The following is a 14,736-nucleotide window of genomic DNA, read 5'->3' on the forward strand; positions in this document are numbered from 1 at the left end:
TCGGAGGTTCGAGTCCTCCCTCGGGCATGGGTGTGTGTGTGTGTTGACCTTAGCCTAAGTTTAAGTTGAATTAAGCAGTGCGTAAGCTTGGGGACCGATGAATTCAGCAGTTGGCCCCATAAGATCTTACAACAAATATCCAAAATAAAGGGAGTGGGGAAGTGATATGGACAGAGGTGGTAGAACCAGATGGACAGAGAGAGGGGGAGTAGTAAAGGGACTGAGAGAGGGAGGGGGGCAGATGGAAAGGGAGAGGGGGGAGTAGCAGATAGACAGAGAGAGATGATAGTGAGGGTGGACAGAGAGCAGGCGGAGGAAACGGAGAAAGAGAAGTGGAGAAGAAGATAAGCTAATGTAATAAATGCATACTCAGGCAACGCCAGGTACTCAGCTGATGCTGAAATAAAGCTCCGCAGTAACCTGAAAGAGTGAGCCAAATTCGCGTTACGATAAACACCTGCGACACATGACAGAGCCTCCTCTGGCCTGTACCACAGCCTCCACTGAGTGCCCCATTGGGGCAGTGAGCAGTTCAGAGCTCGCACCGTTTGAAAAGAGGAGAAATCGCGACCCGTCGGTCCCCACTACGCGCTTCCATTCAGACAGCGTCCAGTTTCTGTGTTGTTAGGCCTACCGAAGAATACAGTCTCAGGTATCACAGCCAGCAACAGCCTTTTGTGAGGTACTCGATGCCAAATGTACACCGCATATAGTTGCCTTTACAAAGAAGGCTCAGAAACCGGTTGAGACGTACGCACATTCAATGGCAGAAACAGTTCCTGTCGTGTCTGAAAGCGATTTTCACTGACACCGAACGTCAGTCATCTCCGGTCGCTGTCGCTTACGATCATCTTATACTTACCGTTCTTACGCTTGTTACATGGTTGCCAGCCTGAAATTCAGTTGCACTTTCATTTTTGTCTACAACATTTTTACGTTCTAAAATCGCAAATTTATCTTTGCGATATAAATTCCTCGGATTATCTGTAAGGGGCACGACTGAAGCGCAATTGTATCTTTGGTGGGACAGCTCGGGTCTTCAGCCAATGGGAAACGCTTCTGATTTCTGACCGTGGAGCACAGTGGTTTCTAGCGGGCACCCGGCATTCTGTTTCCTGCTTTCAGCCAGTTTAGCTTCTGATTTGGTCGGGTGTGTGATCTGAAGACAGTGTGACATGATTCGGAGCCCTGTTATATTGGAATTTTTGGTCAGATCTTTACAATTACTTGCCATCATGGTTAATAGGTAATAAATAGTCGTATGATCGAAAAATCCGCAGCCGGCCGCGGTGGCCGAGCGGTTCTATGCACTTCAGTCCGGAACCGCGCGACTGCTACGATCGCAGGCTCGAATCCCGCCTCGGGCATGGATGTGTGTCATGTCCTTAGGTTAGCTAGGTTTAGGTAGTTCTAAGTTCTAGGGGAGCGATGACCTCAGATGTTAAGTCCCATAGTGCTCAGAGCCATATATATGAAAAATCAAATGGTTCGAATGGCTCTGAGGTCATCAGTCCCCTAGAACTTAGAACTACTTAAGCCTAACTAACCTAACGACAGCACACACATCCATGCCCGAGGCAGGATTCGAACCTGCGACCGGAGCAATCGCGCGGTTCCGGACTGAAGCGTCTAGAACCTCTCAGTCACGAGCGTCGGCTATGAAAAATCCGTACAGTTATTTTTGCATCATTCCACGCACAGGACTTGCACTCTAGGACAAAAGAAGGTGAACCACGAAGAAATTATCCGGATATCCAAACAAGAAATGATTACAACTTCAGAGCAACTGGATGATTTATTCAAGAGAGAGAACTTCACAAATTGAGAAAATCAATAACGCGGTGGTCACCATCTGGCCCTTACAGAAGCTGTCATTCGGCTTCATATCGATTGACAGGGTTCTTGGATGTCCTCCTGACGGATGTCATGTCAAATTCTGCCTAATCCTACTAAAATGTAAGCCCCGTAGCTTAGGGCAACAAAACTGCGCACAGAATACCGTCCATGTGCTGCTGTGCTGCCAGGGTCCCGCAGATGACAACCAAAGGGGTCCTGCGATGAAACGAAACGGCATCCCAGACCATCACTGCTGACAATTATGTTGGACGGAACCAAATAATGAAGATTAGTGTTTGAAGCTCCGTCGACTTTGAGGTCATTGGAGACGCAGCATGAGCTAGGAGTGATACAAGGACGAGAAACGAAATCGGTCGAGCCCTTTCACAGAAACCATTCCGGAATTCTCCTGGATCGATTTAGGGAAATCGTGGAACGTCTGAATCGAGAGTGCCAAACGTGGATTCCATCTCGGTTGGCAGGTCAGGTTGGTATCCCACATTTCTCTGGGGCATCTCCAGACACATCTCTGGGATGGAATCTCATTGACTGGAGTAGAATTGTCTCCAGCGATGAGCCCCACTTGGAAGTGAGCTCTGATGACCAGCAACGAGGTGCCAGGAGACGCACTCGTGCTGTACGAAGCTGACCGTCATCCGCCATACGGCCTGAGAAGAAGGACTGGTGGTCTGGGATGCCACTTATTTTTATAGCAGCACAGTGATACGAAGACGATATTCTACGCTGCATTTTGTTGCCCTTCATGCCAAGTAATCCTAGACTTATCCTCCAACAAGGTAGTGGCAGTACACGAGAGGGCCACGCTGTCTGTTGCAGCCCACAAGAACGTGCGCGCCTTCATCTCGCACGGCGGCCTGCTGAGCACGCAGGAGGCGATGGCGCGCGGCGTGCCCGTGGTGGCGCTGCCCGTGTTCGCCGAGCAGCAGCTGAACGCCATCCAGGCCGTCCAGCTGGGCTTCGCCGTGCTGCTGCAGCTGCGCAACATCACCGCCGAGTCGGTCCAGTGGGCGCTCGACCAGGTGCTCAACGAGCCCAGGTAGCCGGCCGGCCACTCACCCGGCCACAACAACACCGTGATTTATCACATCAAACTGTACGGTTCCAGGGACCTTCCCAAGTCTCACACCTATGACGTATACAGGGTGTTACAAAAAGGTACGGCCAAACTTTCAGGAAACATTCCTCACACACAAAGAAAGAATATATGTTATGTGGACATGTGTCCGGAAACGCTTACTTTCCATGTTAGATCTCATTTTATTACGTCTCTTCAAATCACATTAATCACGGAATGGAAACACACAGCAACAGAACGTACCAGCGTGACTTCAAACACTTTGTTACAGGAAATGTTCAAAATGTCCTCCGTTAGCGAGGATACATGCATCCACCCTCCATCGCACGGAATCCCTGATGCGCTGATGCAGCCCTGGAGAATGGCTTATTGTATCACAGCCGTCCACAATACGCGCACGAAGAGTCTCTACATTTGCTACCGGGGTTGCGTAGACAAGAGCTTTCAAATGCCCCCATAAATGAAAGTCAAGAGGGTTGAGGTCAGGAGAGCGTGGAGGCCATGGAATTGGTCCGCCTCTACCAATCCATCGGTCACCGAATCTGTTGTTGAGAAGCGTACGAACACTTCGACTGAAATGTGCAGGAGCTCCATCGTGCATGAACCACATGTCGTGTCGTACTTGTAAAGGCACATGTTCTAGCAGCACAGGTAGAGTATCCCGTATGAAATCATGATTACGTGCTCCATTGAGCGTAGGTGGAGGAACATGGGGCCCAATAGAGACATCACCAACAATGCCTGCCCAAACGTTCACAGAAAATCTGTGTTGATGACGTGATTGCGCAATTGCGTGCGGATTCTCGTCAGCCCACACATGTCGATTGTGAAAATTTACAATTTGATCACGTTGGAATGAAGCCTCATGCGTAAAGAGAACATTTGCACTGAAATGAGGATTGACACATTGTTGGATGAGCCATTCGCAGAAGTGTACCCGTGGAGGCCAATCAGCTGCTGATAGTGCCTGCACACGCTGTACATGGTACGGAAACAATGGGTTCTCCCGTAGCACTCTCCATACAGTGACGTGGTCAACGTTACCTTGTACAGCAGCAACTTCTCTGACGCTGACATTAGGGCTATCGCCAACTGCACGAAGAACTGCCTCGTCCATTGCAGGTGTCCTCGTCGTTCTAGGTCTTCCCCAGTCGCGAGTCATAGGCTGGAATGTTCCGTGCTCCCTAAGACGCCGATCAATTCCTTCGAACGTCTTCCTGTCGGGACACCTTCGTTCTGGAAATCTGTCTCGATACAAACGTACCGCGCCACGGCTATTTCCCCGTGCTAATCCATACATCAAATGGGCATCTGCCAACCCCGCATTTGTAAACATTGCACTGACTGCAAAACCACATTCCTGATGAACGCTAACCTGTTGATGCTACGTACTGACGTGCTTGATGCTAGTACTGTAGAGCAACGAGTCGCATGTCAACACAAGCACCGAAGTCAACATTACCTTCCTTCAATTGGGCCAACTGGCGGTGAATCGAGGAAGTACAGTACATACTGACGAAACTAAAACGAGCTCTAACATGGAAATTAAGCGTTTCCGGACCCATGTCCACATAACATCTTTTCTTTATTTGTGTCTGAGGAATGTTTCCTGAAAGTTTGGCCGTACCTTTTTGTAACACACTGTATATATGCAGACTGAAGTGACGAGTGAAAACTTGTACCAAGACAAGGATTCGAACCTGCGCCTCGTGCTCACTAGGCAGCTGCGCTGACCACAGTAGCTCAGAACAGCTGCCTGGACTACACTAGCAGGCCTCCCTCCTCAGTGCAAATCCCCAATCAGGAAGGCCAAGCTGGTGTAGTGGTTGGCGATTCTGCCTGCTGAGCAGGAGACCCGGCTTCGAATACTGGTCTCAGTACAAATTTCCATTCGTCACTTCAGTCTGCATACATACATCGACACGGTAATACATTCTACAAGTACTAAATATAAAGCACTCTGAAGATCTTCACGCACTTTTCTTCTGACAGAGGTGATGTGGTGGTTGACGCATTACTATTATTTCTATTGTTGTAAGTACCGGGTGATCAAAAAGTCAGTATAAATTTCAAAACTTAATAAACCAAGGAGTAATGTAGATAGAGAGGTAAAAATTGACACACATGCTTGGAACGACGTGGGGTTTTATTGGCACCACCCTTTATTCCTAGACGCGTGAACGATCTCTTGCGTGCGTCGTTTGGTGATGATTGTGTGCTCAGCCGCCACTTTCGTCATGCTTGGTCTCCCAGGTCCCCAGACCTCAGTCCGTACGATTATTGGCTTTGGGGTTATCTGAAGTCGCAACTGTATCGTGATCGACCGACATCTCTAGGGATGCTGAGAGACAACATGCGACGCCATTGCCTCACAATAACTACGGACATGCTTTACAGTGCTGTTCACAACATTATTCCTCGACTACAGCTATTGTTGAGGAATGATGGTGGACATATTGAACATTTCCTGTAAAGAACATCATCTTTGCTTTGTCTTACTTTGTTATGCTAATTATTGCTGTTCTGATCACATGAAGCGCCATCTGTCGGACATTTTTTGAACGTTGGTATTTTTTTGGTTCTAATAAAAGCCCATGTCATTCCAAGCATGTGTGTCAATTTGTACCTCTCTATCTACATTATTCCGTGATTTATTCAGTTTTCAAATTTATACTGACTTTTTGATCACCCGGTACCTACTTTTTACTTTTCTTTACACAATCAGGCCAACAGCAACGCATGCAGCCACAGTTAATCTGCTCCTGGCTTCTGCAGTCTTTTTCCAGTTCTCCAACACTCCAGTTGCAGCAAGTCTTCTCTTACTCAGTCAGTCTATCTCTTCCTAGATCTTCTCAATTGTCTGATGCCTGATGAGATACATTCCACTCTAATCTTGGACTACCGTGTTTCTTCCACACTGCATGACCCGCCCAATGCAACCTTCTGCTTTTCATCACTCGGACGACGTTAGGCCGCTTGTACATCTACATTTACATACATACTCCGCAAGCCACGATAAGGTGCGTGGCGGAGGGTACCCTCTACCACTGCCGGTCGTTACCTTCTCCGTTCCACTAGCAAATAGAGCGAAGGGCAACACTGCTGTCTATATGCCTGTCTAATCTCTCTAACCTTACCTTCTGGTCCTCACGCGAAATTTTTGTTGGCCACAGCATTATCATTCTACAGACTGCTTCAAATGACGGTTCCATAAATTTAATCGATAGTACTTGGCGAAAAGAACGTCGCCTTCCCTCCACGGATTTCCATTTGAGCTGCTAAAGAATCTCCATAAGACTTGTACGTGGTTCGAACCTGCCAGTAACAAAACTAGCATCCTACCTCTGAATTGTTCCGATGTCTTTCTTTAAGCCAGACTGCTACCGGTCGCAAACACTCAAACAGTAATCGACAATGGCTCGCACTATTGCACTATATGCGGTCTCCTTAAGAGATGAACCACACTTCCCCAAAATTGTCCCAATAAACCGAAGTCGATCATTCGCCTTTCCTACTACAACCCGTACGTGCTCGTTCCATTTCATATTCCATATTGCTTTGCAACGTTACGCCTAGGTGTTTAATCGATGTGCCTGTGTCAAGCAGCACACAACTAATACTGCAGTCGAACATTATCGGTTTCTTTTTACTACTCATCTGCTTACCTTACATTTTTCTACATTGAGACCTAGCTGCTATTCATCAAAACCAACCAGAAATTTTGTCTAACGCATCACTTCATCCTTGCCTTGCCTACATTCATTAACTTGATTTTGAACAATATTTTCCAAAGTCTTGCTTCTACTTGTTCACTTTCAGTTCTCCTTCAATTTGTTTGTCCTCTGTCGCCGGCCGCTGTGGCCGAGCGGTTCTGGGAGCTTCAGTACGGAACCGGGTTGCTGCTACAGTCGACGGCTCGAATCCTGCCTCGGGCATGGATGTGTGTGACGTCCTTATGTTAGTTAGGTTTAAGTAGTTCTAATTCCAGGGGGCTGATGACGTCAGATGTTAGGTTCCATAGTGCTCAGAGCCATTTGAACCATTTTATCCTCCGTCTCCTCTTAAAATATTTCATTTTTAAAAGATGTTACCTCCTTTTTACTACCTCGCTATTCTTGAAGCTCGTCTTCAACCTCTGACTTTTTGTCTAATTTAAACTTTTCTCGTAGCTTTTTGAGCTCTGCCAATTGTTCACTTACTTCTTTGATTTATCTTTGCCCTCGAATCTGTAACCGCTCTGATAAATTTGCTAGATACTTAGTCAGCCCGTGTCGTGATTTTGAAATGAGAGTTAGTATGATTGTCGCGTAATAAATATTTCGCGTGAAGCGCCGCTGCCACACAGGCAAAGGTCAATTGTGGAAACTAAGCCACTGAATATTAACAGTAATGTTATGAAGGAATACACTAAATAAGAGAGCACGTACATTCGTGAGTGAGTGGTTCAAAATAAGAATTAATACTGTTAGGGAAATCCGTCATAAGTATAGTTACGTCGGTACACACTCAAACGTATGCGATCGTACGATCGGGGTAGAGGCACGTACGTTCTATGTACTATTATTCCCCGTGGCCTGGGTAAAAAGAGTTATGGTTAAAATGCATTTATTCAACTAAGAAGAAAAAGAATCAGACTTCGTAATTAAACGAAAAGAAAGATCGCAGGTTCTGATTGTCGCGGCAAATGTGACCTAAATATTGGAACTGACATCGGCGGCCACGAAGGGAAAGAGATAAACACATTCACGCACCTCTATTGTTGAGCTGCGCCGCCATGAAGATCGTCGCCTCCATCTAAATTCTCCACACAAAATTAAAATAATAATAATTCCCAGAGTTACAGGATCTGGGATCCATGGTATCGTAAACGAGAAAAATCACTGTGCTCATAAATAGCTTTCACTATATAACACAATTTCACTTTAAAATCACACAGCACGTCTTACCACCAGGACATGAGAACAACGCAAGGTAACTATTACTAAAATCAATAAACGAAGAGGGTAAATCTTCTTTTGTCCGTCAGTATTAAATACTTTTCTAATTAATCCTTGGCATGAGAGTCGAATTATTATCTATACATTTATCAATAAAAAATTTATTAAGTTCCTTTATAATCCCTCGCTTCACTTCCTCAGTTACTTTACTTACGACCTGCCTGTACAAATTTTGCATCGTATATTTCATACACTTCTACGTAAGATAGTTCCTATTGGTATCTGATGCCATTTCTCTTTCTTTCCTGCGTTTCCGTGGACTCCCTGCTGATTTATCCCCTACTACTTGAAAAAGTATATCTCGTCTATTCTTCACTGTTGGTCATTTTGAATAGTCACTGTCAAACATAAGAAAAGTGTCTCAGTCACTGACTAAATAACACTTAACATCTGCTCTCCAATTACAGGGAAAGATAACTAAAGTATAAAATTCTCAAGTCTTGCCATGTGCTTCGCCATGTATGGCGATGGCAGGATCCACCCTTAATTAATCTTCCTATCAGTAAAGATCGTGTTCATGCAAAAAAGGAATATCTAATAAAATATTTCAAATAAAAATGAAAGCCGATGAATAATTTTAAAGAGTGGCGAAGTAACCTGAATGCTCGCTAATGAGTCGAATAGTATTTAATGCTGAGATAACTTAAAAACATATTAATCTTTACTCTTTCTCAAATTTATTAAATAAAAGTCTCACTGGTATTAGAATAATCAACATAAACAATCAAGCTTCCTCAGTGGCTCTGCAATGCTGCAGTATGGTAAGTTCTTAAGTGTAAACAAAGCTTGTTCACCACAAAACTATCCAGTCTAAATGCCCTACCAATGGAAATTCTAGCTATTGTGCCGTGATTGGTCGAAGCTGCTGTACGACGGGCATAGTTCGCAAACATTTGAGGTGAAATATTGCATGATACATCGCAAAAGATACGTAAACATACAAAAGAAAAAGCAAAACACATAAGCGCAACTAATATCAATGTATATACAGGGTGGTCCATTGATAGTCACCGGGCCAAATATCTCACGAAATAAGCATCAAATGAAAAAACTACAAAAAACGAAACTCGTCAAGATTGAAGGGGGAAACCAGATGGCGCTATGGTTGGCCCGCTAGATGGCGCTGCCATAGGTCAAACGGATATCAACTGCGTTTTTAAAAATAGAAACCCCCATTTTAATTACATATTCGTGTAGTACGTAAAGAAATATGAATGTTTTAGTTGGACCACTTTTTTCGCTTTGTGATAGATTCGCTGTAATAGTCACAAACATATGGCTCACAATTTTAGACGAACACTTGGGAACAGGTAGGTTTTTTAAATTAAAATACAGAACGTAGATACGTTTGAACATTTTTTTCGGTTGTTCCAATGTGATACATGTACCTTTGTGAGCTTATCATTTCTGAGAACACGTGCTGTTACAGCGTGATTACCTGTAAATACCACATTAATGCAATAAATGCTCAAAATGATGTCCGTCAACCTCAATGCATTTGGCAGTACGTGTAACGACATTCCTTTCAACAGCGAGTAATTCGCCTTCCGTAATGTTCGCACATGCATTGACAATGCGCTGACACATGTTGTCAGGCGTTGTCGGTGGATCACGATAGCAAATTTCCTTCAACTTTCCCCACAGAAAGAAATCCGGGGACGTAAGATCTGGTGAACGTGCGGGCCATGGTACGGTGCTTGGACGACCAATCCACCTGTCATGAAATATGCTATTCAGTACCACTTCAACCGCACGCGAGCTATGTGCCGGACATCCATCATGTTGGAAGTACATCGTAATCCTGTCATGCAGTGAAACATCTTGTAGTAACATCGGTAGAACATTACGTAGGAAATCAGCATACATTGCACCATTTAGATTGCCATCGATAAAATGAGGGTCAATTATCCTTCCTCCCATAATGCCGCACCATACATTAACCCGCCAAGGTCGCTGATGTTCCACTCGTCGCAGCCATCGTCGATTTTCCGTTGCCCAATAGTGCGTATTATGCCAGTTTACGTTACCGCTGTTGGTGAATGACGCTTCGTCGCTAGATAGAACGCGTGCAAAAAATTTGTCATCGTCAAGTAATTTCTCTTGTGCCCAGTAGCAGAACTGTACACGACGTTCAAAGTCGCCCCCATGTGATTCCTGGTTCATAGAAATATGGTACGTGTGCAATCGATGTTGATGTAGCATTCTCAACACCGACGTATTTGAGATTCCCGATTCTCGCGCAATTTGTCTGCTACTGATGTACGGATTAGCCGCGACAGCAGCTAAAACACCTACTTGGGCATCATCATTTGTTGCAGGTCGTGGTTGACGTTTCACATGTGGCTGAACACTTCCCGTTTCCTTAAATAACGTAAGTATCCGGAGAACGGTCCGGACACTTGGATGATGTCGTCCAGGATACCGAGCAGCATACATAGCACACGCCCGGTGGACATTTTAATCACAATAGACATACATTCACACGATATCGACCTTCTCCGCAATTGGTAAACGGTCCATTTTAACACGGTTAATGTATCACGAAGCAAATACCGTCCGCACTGGCGAAATGTTACGTGATACCACGTACTTATACGTTTGTGACTATTACAGCGCCATCTATCCCAAAGCGAAAAAAGTGGTCCAACTAAAACATTCATATTTCTTTATGTACTACACGAATATATAATGAAAAATGGGGGTTCCTATTTTTAAAAAAAAACGCAGTTGATATCCGTTTGACCTATGGTAGCGCCATCTAGCGGGCCAACCATAGAGCCATCTGGTTTCCCCCTTCAAGCTAGACAAGTTTCGTTCTTTGTAGTTTTTTCGTTTGACACTTATTTCGTGAGATATCTGGCCCGGTCACGATCAATGGATCACCCTGTATAATAAGGTAAAACAGAATAAAATCATATAAAGACAACCCTTCAGGAGCAAAGCAAAGGCATCTGTTAGACCTTACCTGTCTGTCTTCTGTGGCTTTCGCGAGAGCCTCTCTATGACTAAGTGCGACTTCAGTGGCTCTCTTTCTTTCTAATCGTCTGGCAACGAATTACTGCACTGTAGATACACCACATGTATCCTAACAGGCAAACCATAGCTGGTCGTTACTATAGCTTAACGGTCAACCAGTAGGCTTTGTACATAAACAGGAAGTGGTTCAATTCCGTGTTAAGTTGTAACATACTTTTGTCCTTCGTTGCCATAAGAGACGCGTACAGTGTGGGGAATACGCCTCTTGTCTGATGCACTATTGTTAATTTTCCAGGGCAGAAATTATGGTTTTTAGACTGCATATCAACGAGAGTCACGTTTGGCGGCGAGTATGACAAAATTCGCTGCGATATTTGCTGTTAGCCCACCTATACGGAATGACTATGAATTTTGCAAGTAATAATAATAATAATGTGCTCTGCAAACTATATTAATGATGAATTAATTCCAGCAAAGTCTACGGGAAGAGCGAAGATTTATACTGACTCATATACAGTCTACACAACAGTAGCACGAAGTGAGGACTTCTTATCGTTATGTCACTGAATTCTGGCAAAGGTCAAGGTACATCCAACGATTTGGAAGGGCTTTAGCATACTGGTCGCGGACCACTCAAAACTTCTCTTGTTTAAGAAGTCAGTTCAATAGGTTTAACTTTGAAACATGGAATAAATAACTGTAACGTATATCGTTTAGTATCGTTGAGGTAGTTTCTGCCTGGACTCGGTCTTGACAATATGTCAGGTAATAGTTGTCATAAAAGCATTCAAAATAAAAATCTTTTGGACCATGCATATCGGGTGAAAGACAATTTAGCGCTTGCTTCTTTTTGGTTAAGAGTGGCCCGAAAAGAAACTTGCATTATCGGCATGAGAACATTCCCGTGCATAATTAGTTAATAGTAAGACAGTGATGCATGATTATAGGAAACGACGTGGGCTACGATTATCTGTACCCAGTATCAGATCAAAACTAAGTACACACCTATTAGTGGCTGTTAATATGGAGTGTTTCCACGCTTCACATTTGTAACAGCTTTCTCTCTGATGGGAAGACTTCCAGTGACGTGTCTGAACGTCTGTGGATGTATTTTAGCACATTCTTCCTCAAGAGCAGAAACCAGAGAAGATACTGGCGTTGGTTTTTGGGGTGTGGAGCTAACTCGACTTTCTAGCTCATCCCAAAGGTGTAGCATTCGGTTTAAGTCGGGACTCTTGGCAGGCCAGTCCATTTCAGGAATGTCACTGTCGACAAGCCATTGCCATACAGACTCTGCTTTATGACAGCTGATAGAAACAATCGTCCTCTCCGAACTGTTCTCGCGCTGTTTGCCGTACACTATGCTGTCAGTTGTGTTAACATACTTCCTCATTTAGCATTTTCTTAACTGCAATACGGGGACCACATCGTAGCCATGTAAAACACCCACCATACGGAACACAACCCCCTCGATACTTTGTTGTTGCCGCTACACACGACGGCAGATAATTTCGTACAGACCTTTCGTCGGATTGTCACCGGGTACGGCCTGGTTCGTCATCACTCCAAATGGCTCGTTTCCACTGATGCAATTTCCAGTGCTCTCTCTCTTTACATCACTTGAAGCTTCGCTTAGCGCTTGCTAGACGTGACCCGCCTCATTGCTGTTGTGGAGGGAGTGCATTTGACGTTGTCACAGTACTCCGATTTCGTGGTTCGGTAAAATTCAGTAAACGTTGTGGGAAGTAAACTTTCACGTGTAATAAATTGAGTCCGGGTCAATTAAGTCTTACACAAATCACTGCCAAATCCTTCCTTTAAACGTGGCGCAGTAGCGATGTGCTACCGAGTTTGGCGGGTCGGCTTATAGCAGGGCCGGCCAGAAATTGTGCACGCGTGCGGTGCCCCTGCACATGTGCAACTTCCGGGTGACAGCGTGCGCGGCCCAGCCGTCAGCGTCCATGCAGTGCATGTTTCTACGCACGCATGTCGCTTTATCCACTTGCTGGGGTACTCTGTACCGGCGCATTCTAGTGCTCTTTCCACAGCTTGCCAGCCAACCATGGGAAGGTATTTCGCGTATTAAACATTTAAAATACTGTCACAGTCTACTCATTGAGACGTCTACTTCTATGTTAACAGGTTAACCCCCAGTTAACAAACGTGGGTTTTTATTAAGGCAGCTTGACTGACGGCACGTAAATACGCGTAATATTTTTGATCTAGTATTTACGAAAGAGAGCACTTAGCGACTTCCAATGAACCTGATTCATGATTTCAAATAACATTAAACTAATGCAAGGTTTCCTATAACTAATTCTCGGTGCCCTCAGTTACACACACATAATTTCTGTCTCACTGACCTGCGAACAGAATGATAACCGCAGACATCTCGATGATCACCTGTTATTTCAATACCATTATTGCTACATCTTTCATCAGTTACGTCTGAAATCTGCGTAATAACCGACAATTAGGTGAGTGTTATGCTTTATCGACTTCAGCTGAGCGTAGCCCTTCACAAATTTAAAAAAAAAATCCCTAAATGTAAGTATACATTGGAACAATCGGTTTAATGACCAACTTTCCTGATAATAATGTAACATGGAGCAGAATGAGGCAATAATGCACAGTTAGTATACAATAATTTTTAATTATGAAACGAATAAATCCAAACAAGTTTATCACTGGTCATGAAGAATTGATAATCGAGTTTATGTGTCTCATCCATTTTCTTAAGGACATTTAATTTTGCTTGCCGTTCTTCACTGTTGAGTACACTACATTCGTTTTTGTGATATTTATTGTAGTGTCTTTCAATTGAAAACTTACGCTGGCCGCCTATTATTCGGCGGCACAGCAAACATTGTGAGTTTTCACCAACGGATACAAAAAAGAATTGCAGTTCCCAGTCTTTTTTAAACGACTGAGAACATATATCTCCCGTCCTTTGCTTTTCACAGTACCTGGTATTTCTCAGTACTTCTCTGTTAAGGTTACGGTTACCAGGGGTAAACGAGACTGGGTATGTTGCGCTCTTGCTTGCACCACATAAACAGGGAAGTGGAGCCGCCGCCGTTCACTTAGGACACATGTCTAATAACAGATGTCGCTGTAGCTCGCTGTCGCATACGTGCGCACATGTGCAACACTTCCGCACGTCTGCACACTGTGCAGCGTTTGGCCGGCCCTGGCTTATAGGGTTCGGGGCTGATTCGGGTAGCTGGACTACAGAGCAAACTTTCCACCCAGTATACTTCTATTATCGGTATTATAATGGTCCCGTCATTGTGATAAGTGTACTGTGAGGAACTAATCGGTATCGATCGGGGTCAGTTTGCAACACACATGTCAGCTATGATGCAGGGGTCCACTGTGGAGCAGAATATCTCTGCACCAGACTCGGCCGCACTAAAAACATACGTGCACCGGCGGAATGGGTCCTGCGAAGAAACCGGACTGGCGCTGCACGAAGAACCTGCGATGACTTCCGGGACGTCGCCGTAGCTGCCTTGCAGAAGGTGGCAGAGCACTAGAGATTTACCACCCTCTCCTCATGGACTCCCTCCTTCGAAGAGTGCAGACCTCGAAGGCCTTTGAAAGGAATACAGGGTGTCCAGAAAAGGACTCCCTGATTTCAAAATTAAATATCTCGAAAACAAAGATCGATAGAGGAATGCAGTAAACGGTATGTTTATTGTGAAAGCTGTAAGAAGTTTATACAGCAGTTTGAAATAATACTTACAAAAGCTGCTAACAGATGGCGCTGTAATCGCCATACGTAATGCCTAGTATAAATAGTGATCCGAAGCCCAGAGCGATCAGTTCCAC

At 44.6% G+C, this 14,736-nt stretch overlaps 2 protein-coding genes across 11 annotated transcripts in view; both read left to right on the top strand.

Moving 5' to 3' along the window:
- LOC126419835 (UDP-glycosyltransferase UGT5-like) overlaps window positions 1-14,736 on the top strand; it is a 640,482-nt gene that overhangs the window by 621,447 nt on the left and 4,299 nt on the right. For 7 of the 9 annotated variants that reach the window (XM_050087084.1, XM_050087079.1, XM_050087081.1 and 4 more), the window contains one exon: window positions 2,674-2,893. The exons of the other annotated variants lie outside the window; for them this stretch is intronic. In XM_050087084.1, the coding sequence (XP_049943041.1) occupies window positions 2,674-2,893 (220 nt within the window). The remainder of the gene's footprint in view (window positions 1-2,673; window positions 2,894-14,736) is intronic. 9 annotated transcript variants of the gene reach the window in all.
- The window catches only part of LOC126419840 (UDP-glycosyltransferase UGT5-like), a 279,967-nt gene that overhangs the window by 151,229 nt on the left and 114,002 nt on the right, over window positions 1-14,736 (top strand). The gene's annotated exons all lie outside the window — the stretch shown is intronic.

The sequence above is a fragment of the Schistocerca serialis genome, chromosome 9 (genome assembly GCF_023864345.2).
Source record: "Schistocerca serialis cubense isolate TAMUIC-IGC-003099 chromosome 9, iqSchSeri2.2, whole genome shotgun sequence".
Taxonomy (NCBI): domain Eukaryota; kingdom Metazoa; phylum Arthropoda; class Insecta; order Orthoptera; family Acrididae; genus Schistocerca; species Schistocerca serialis.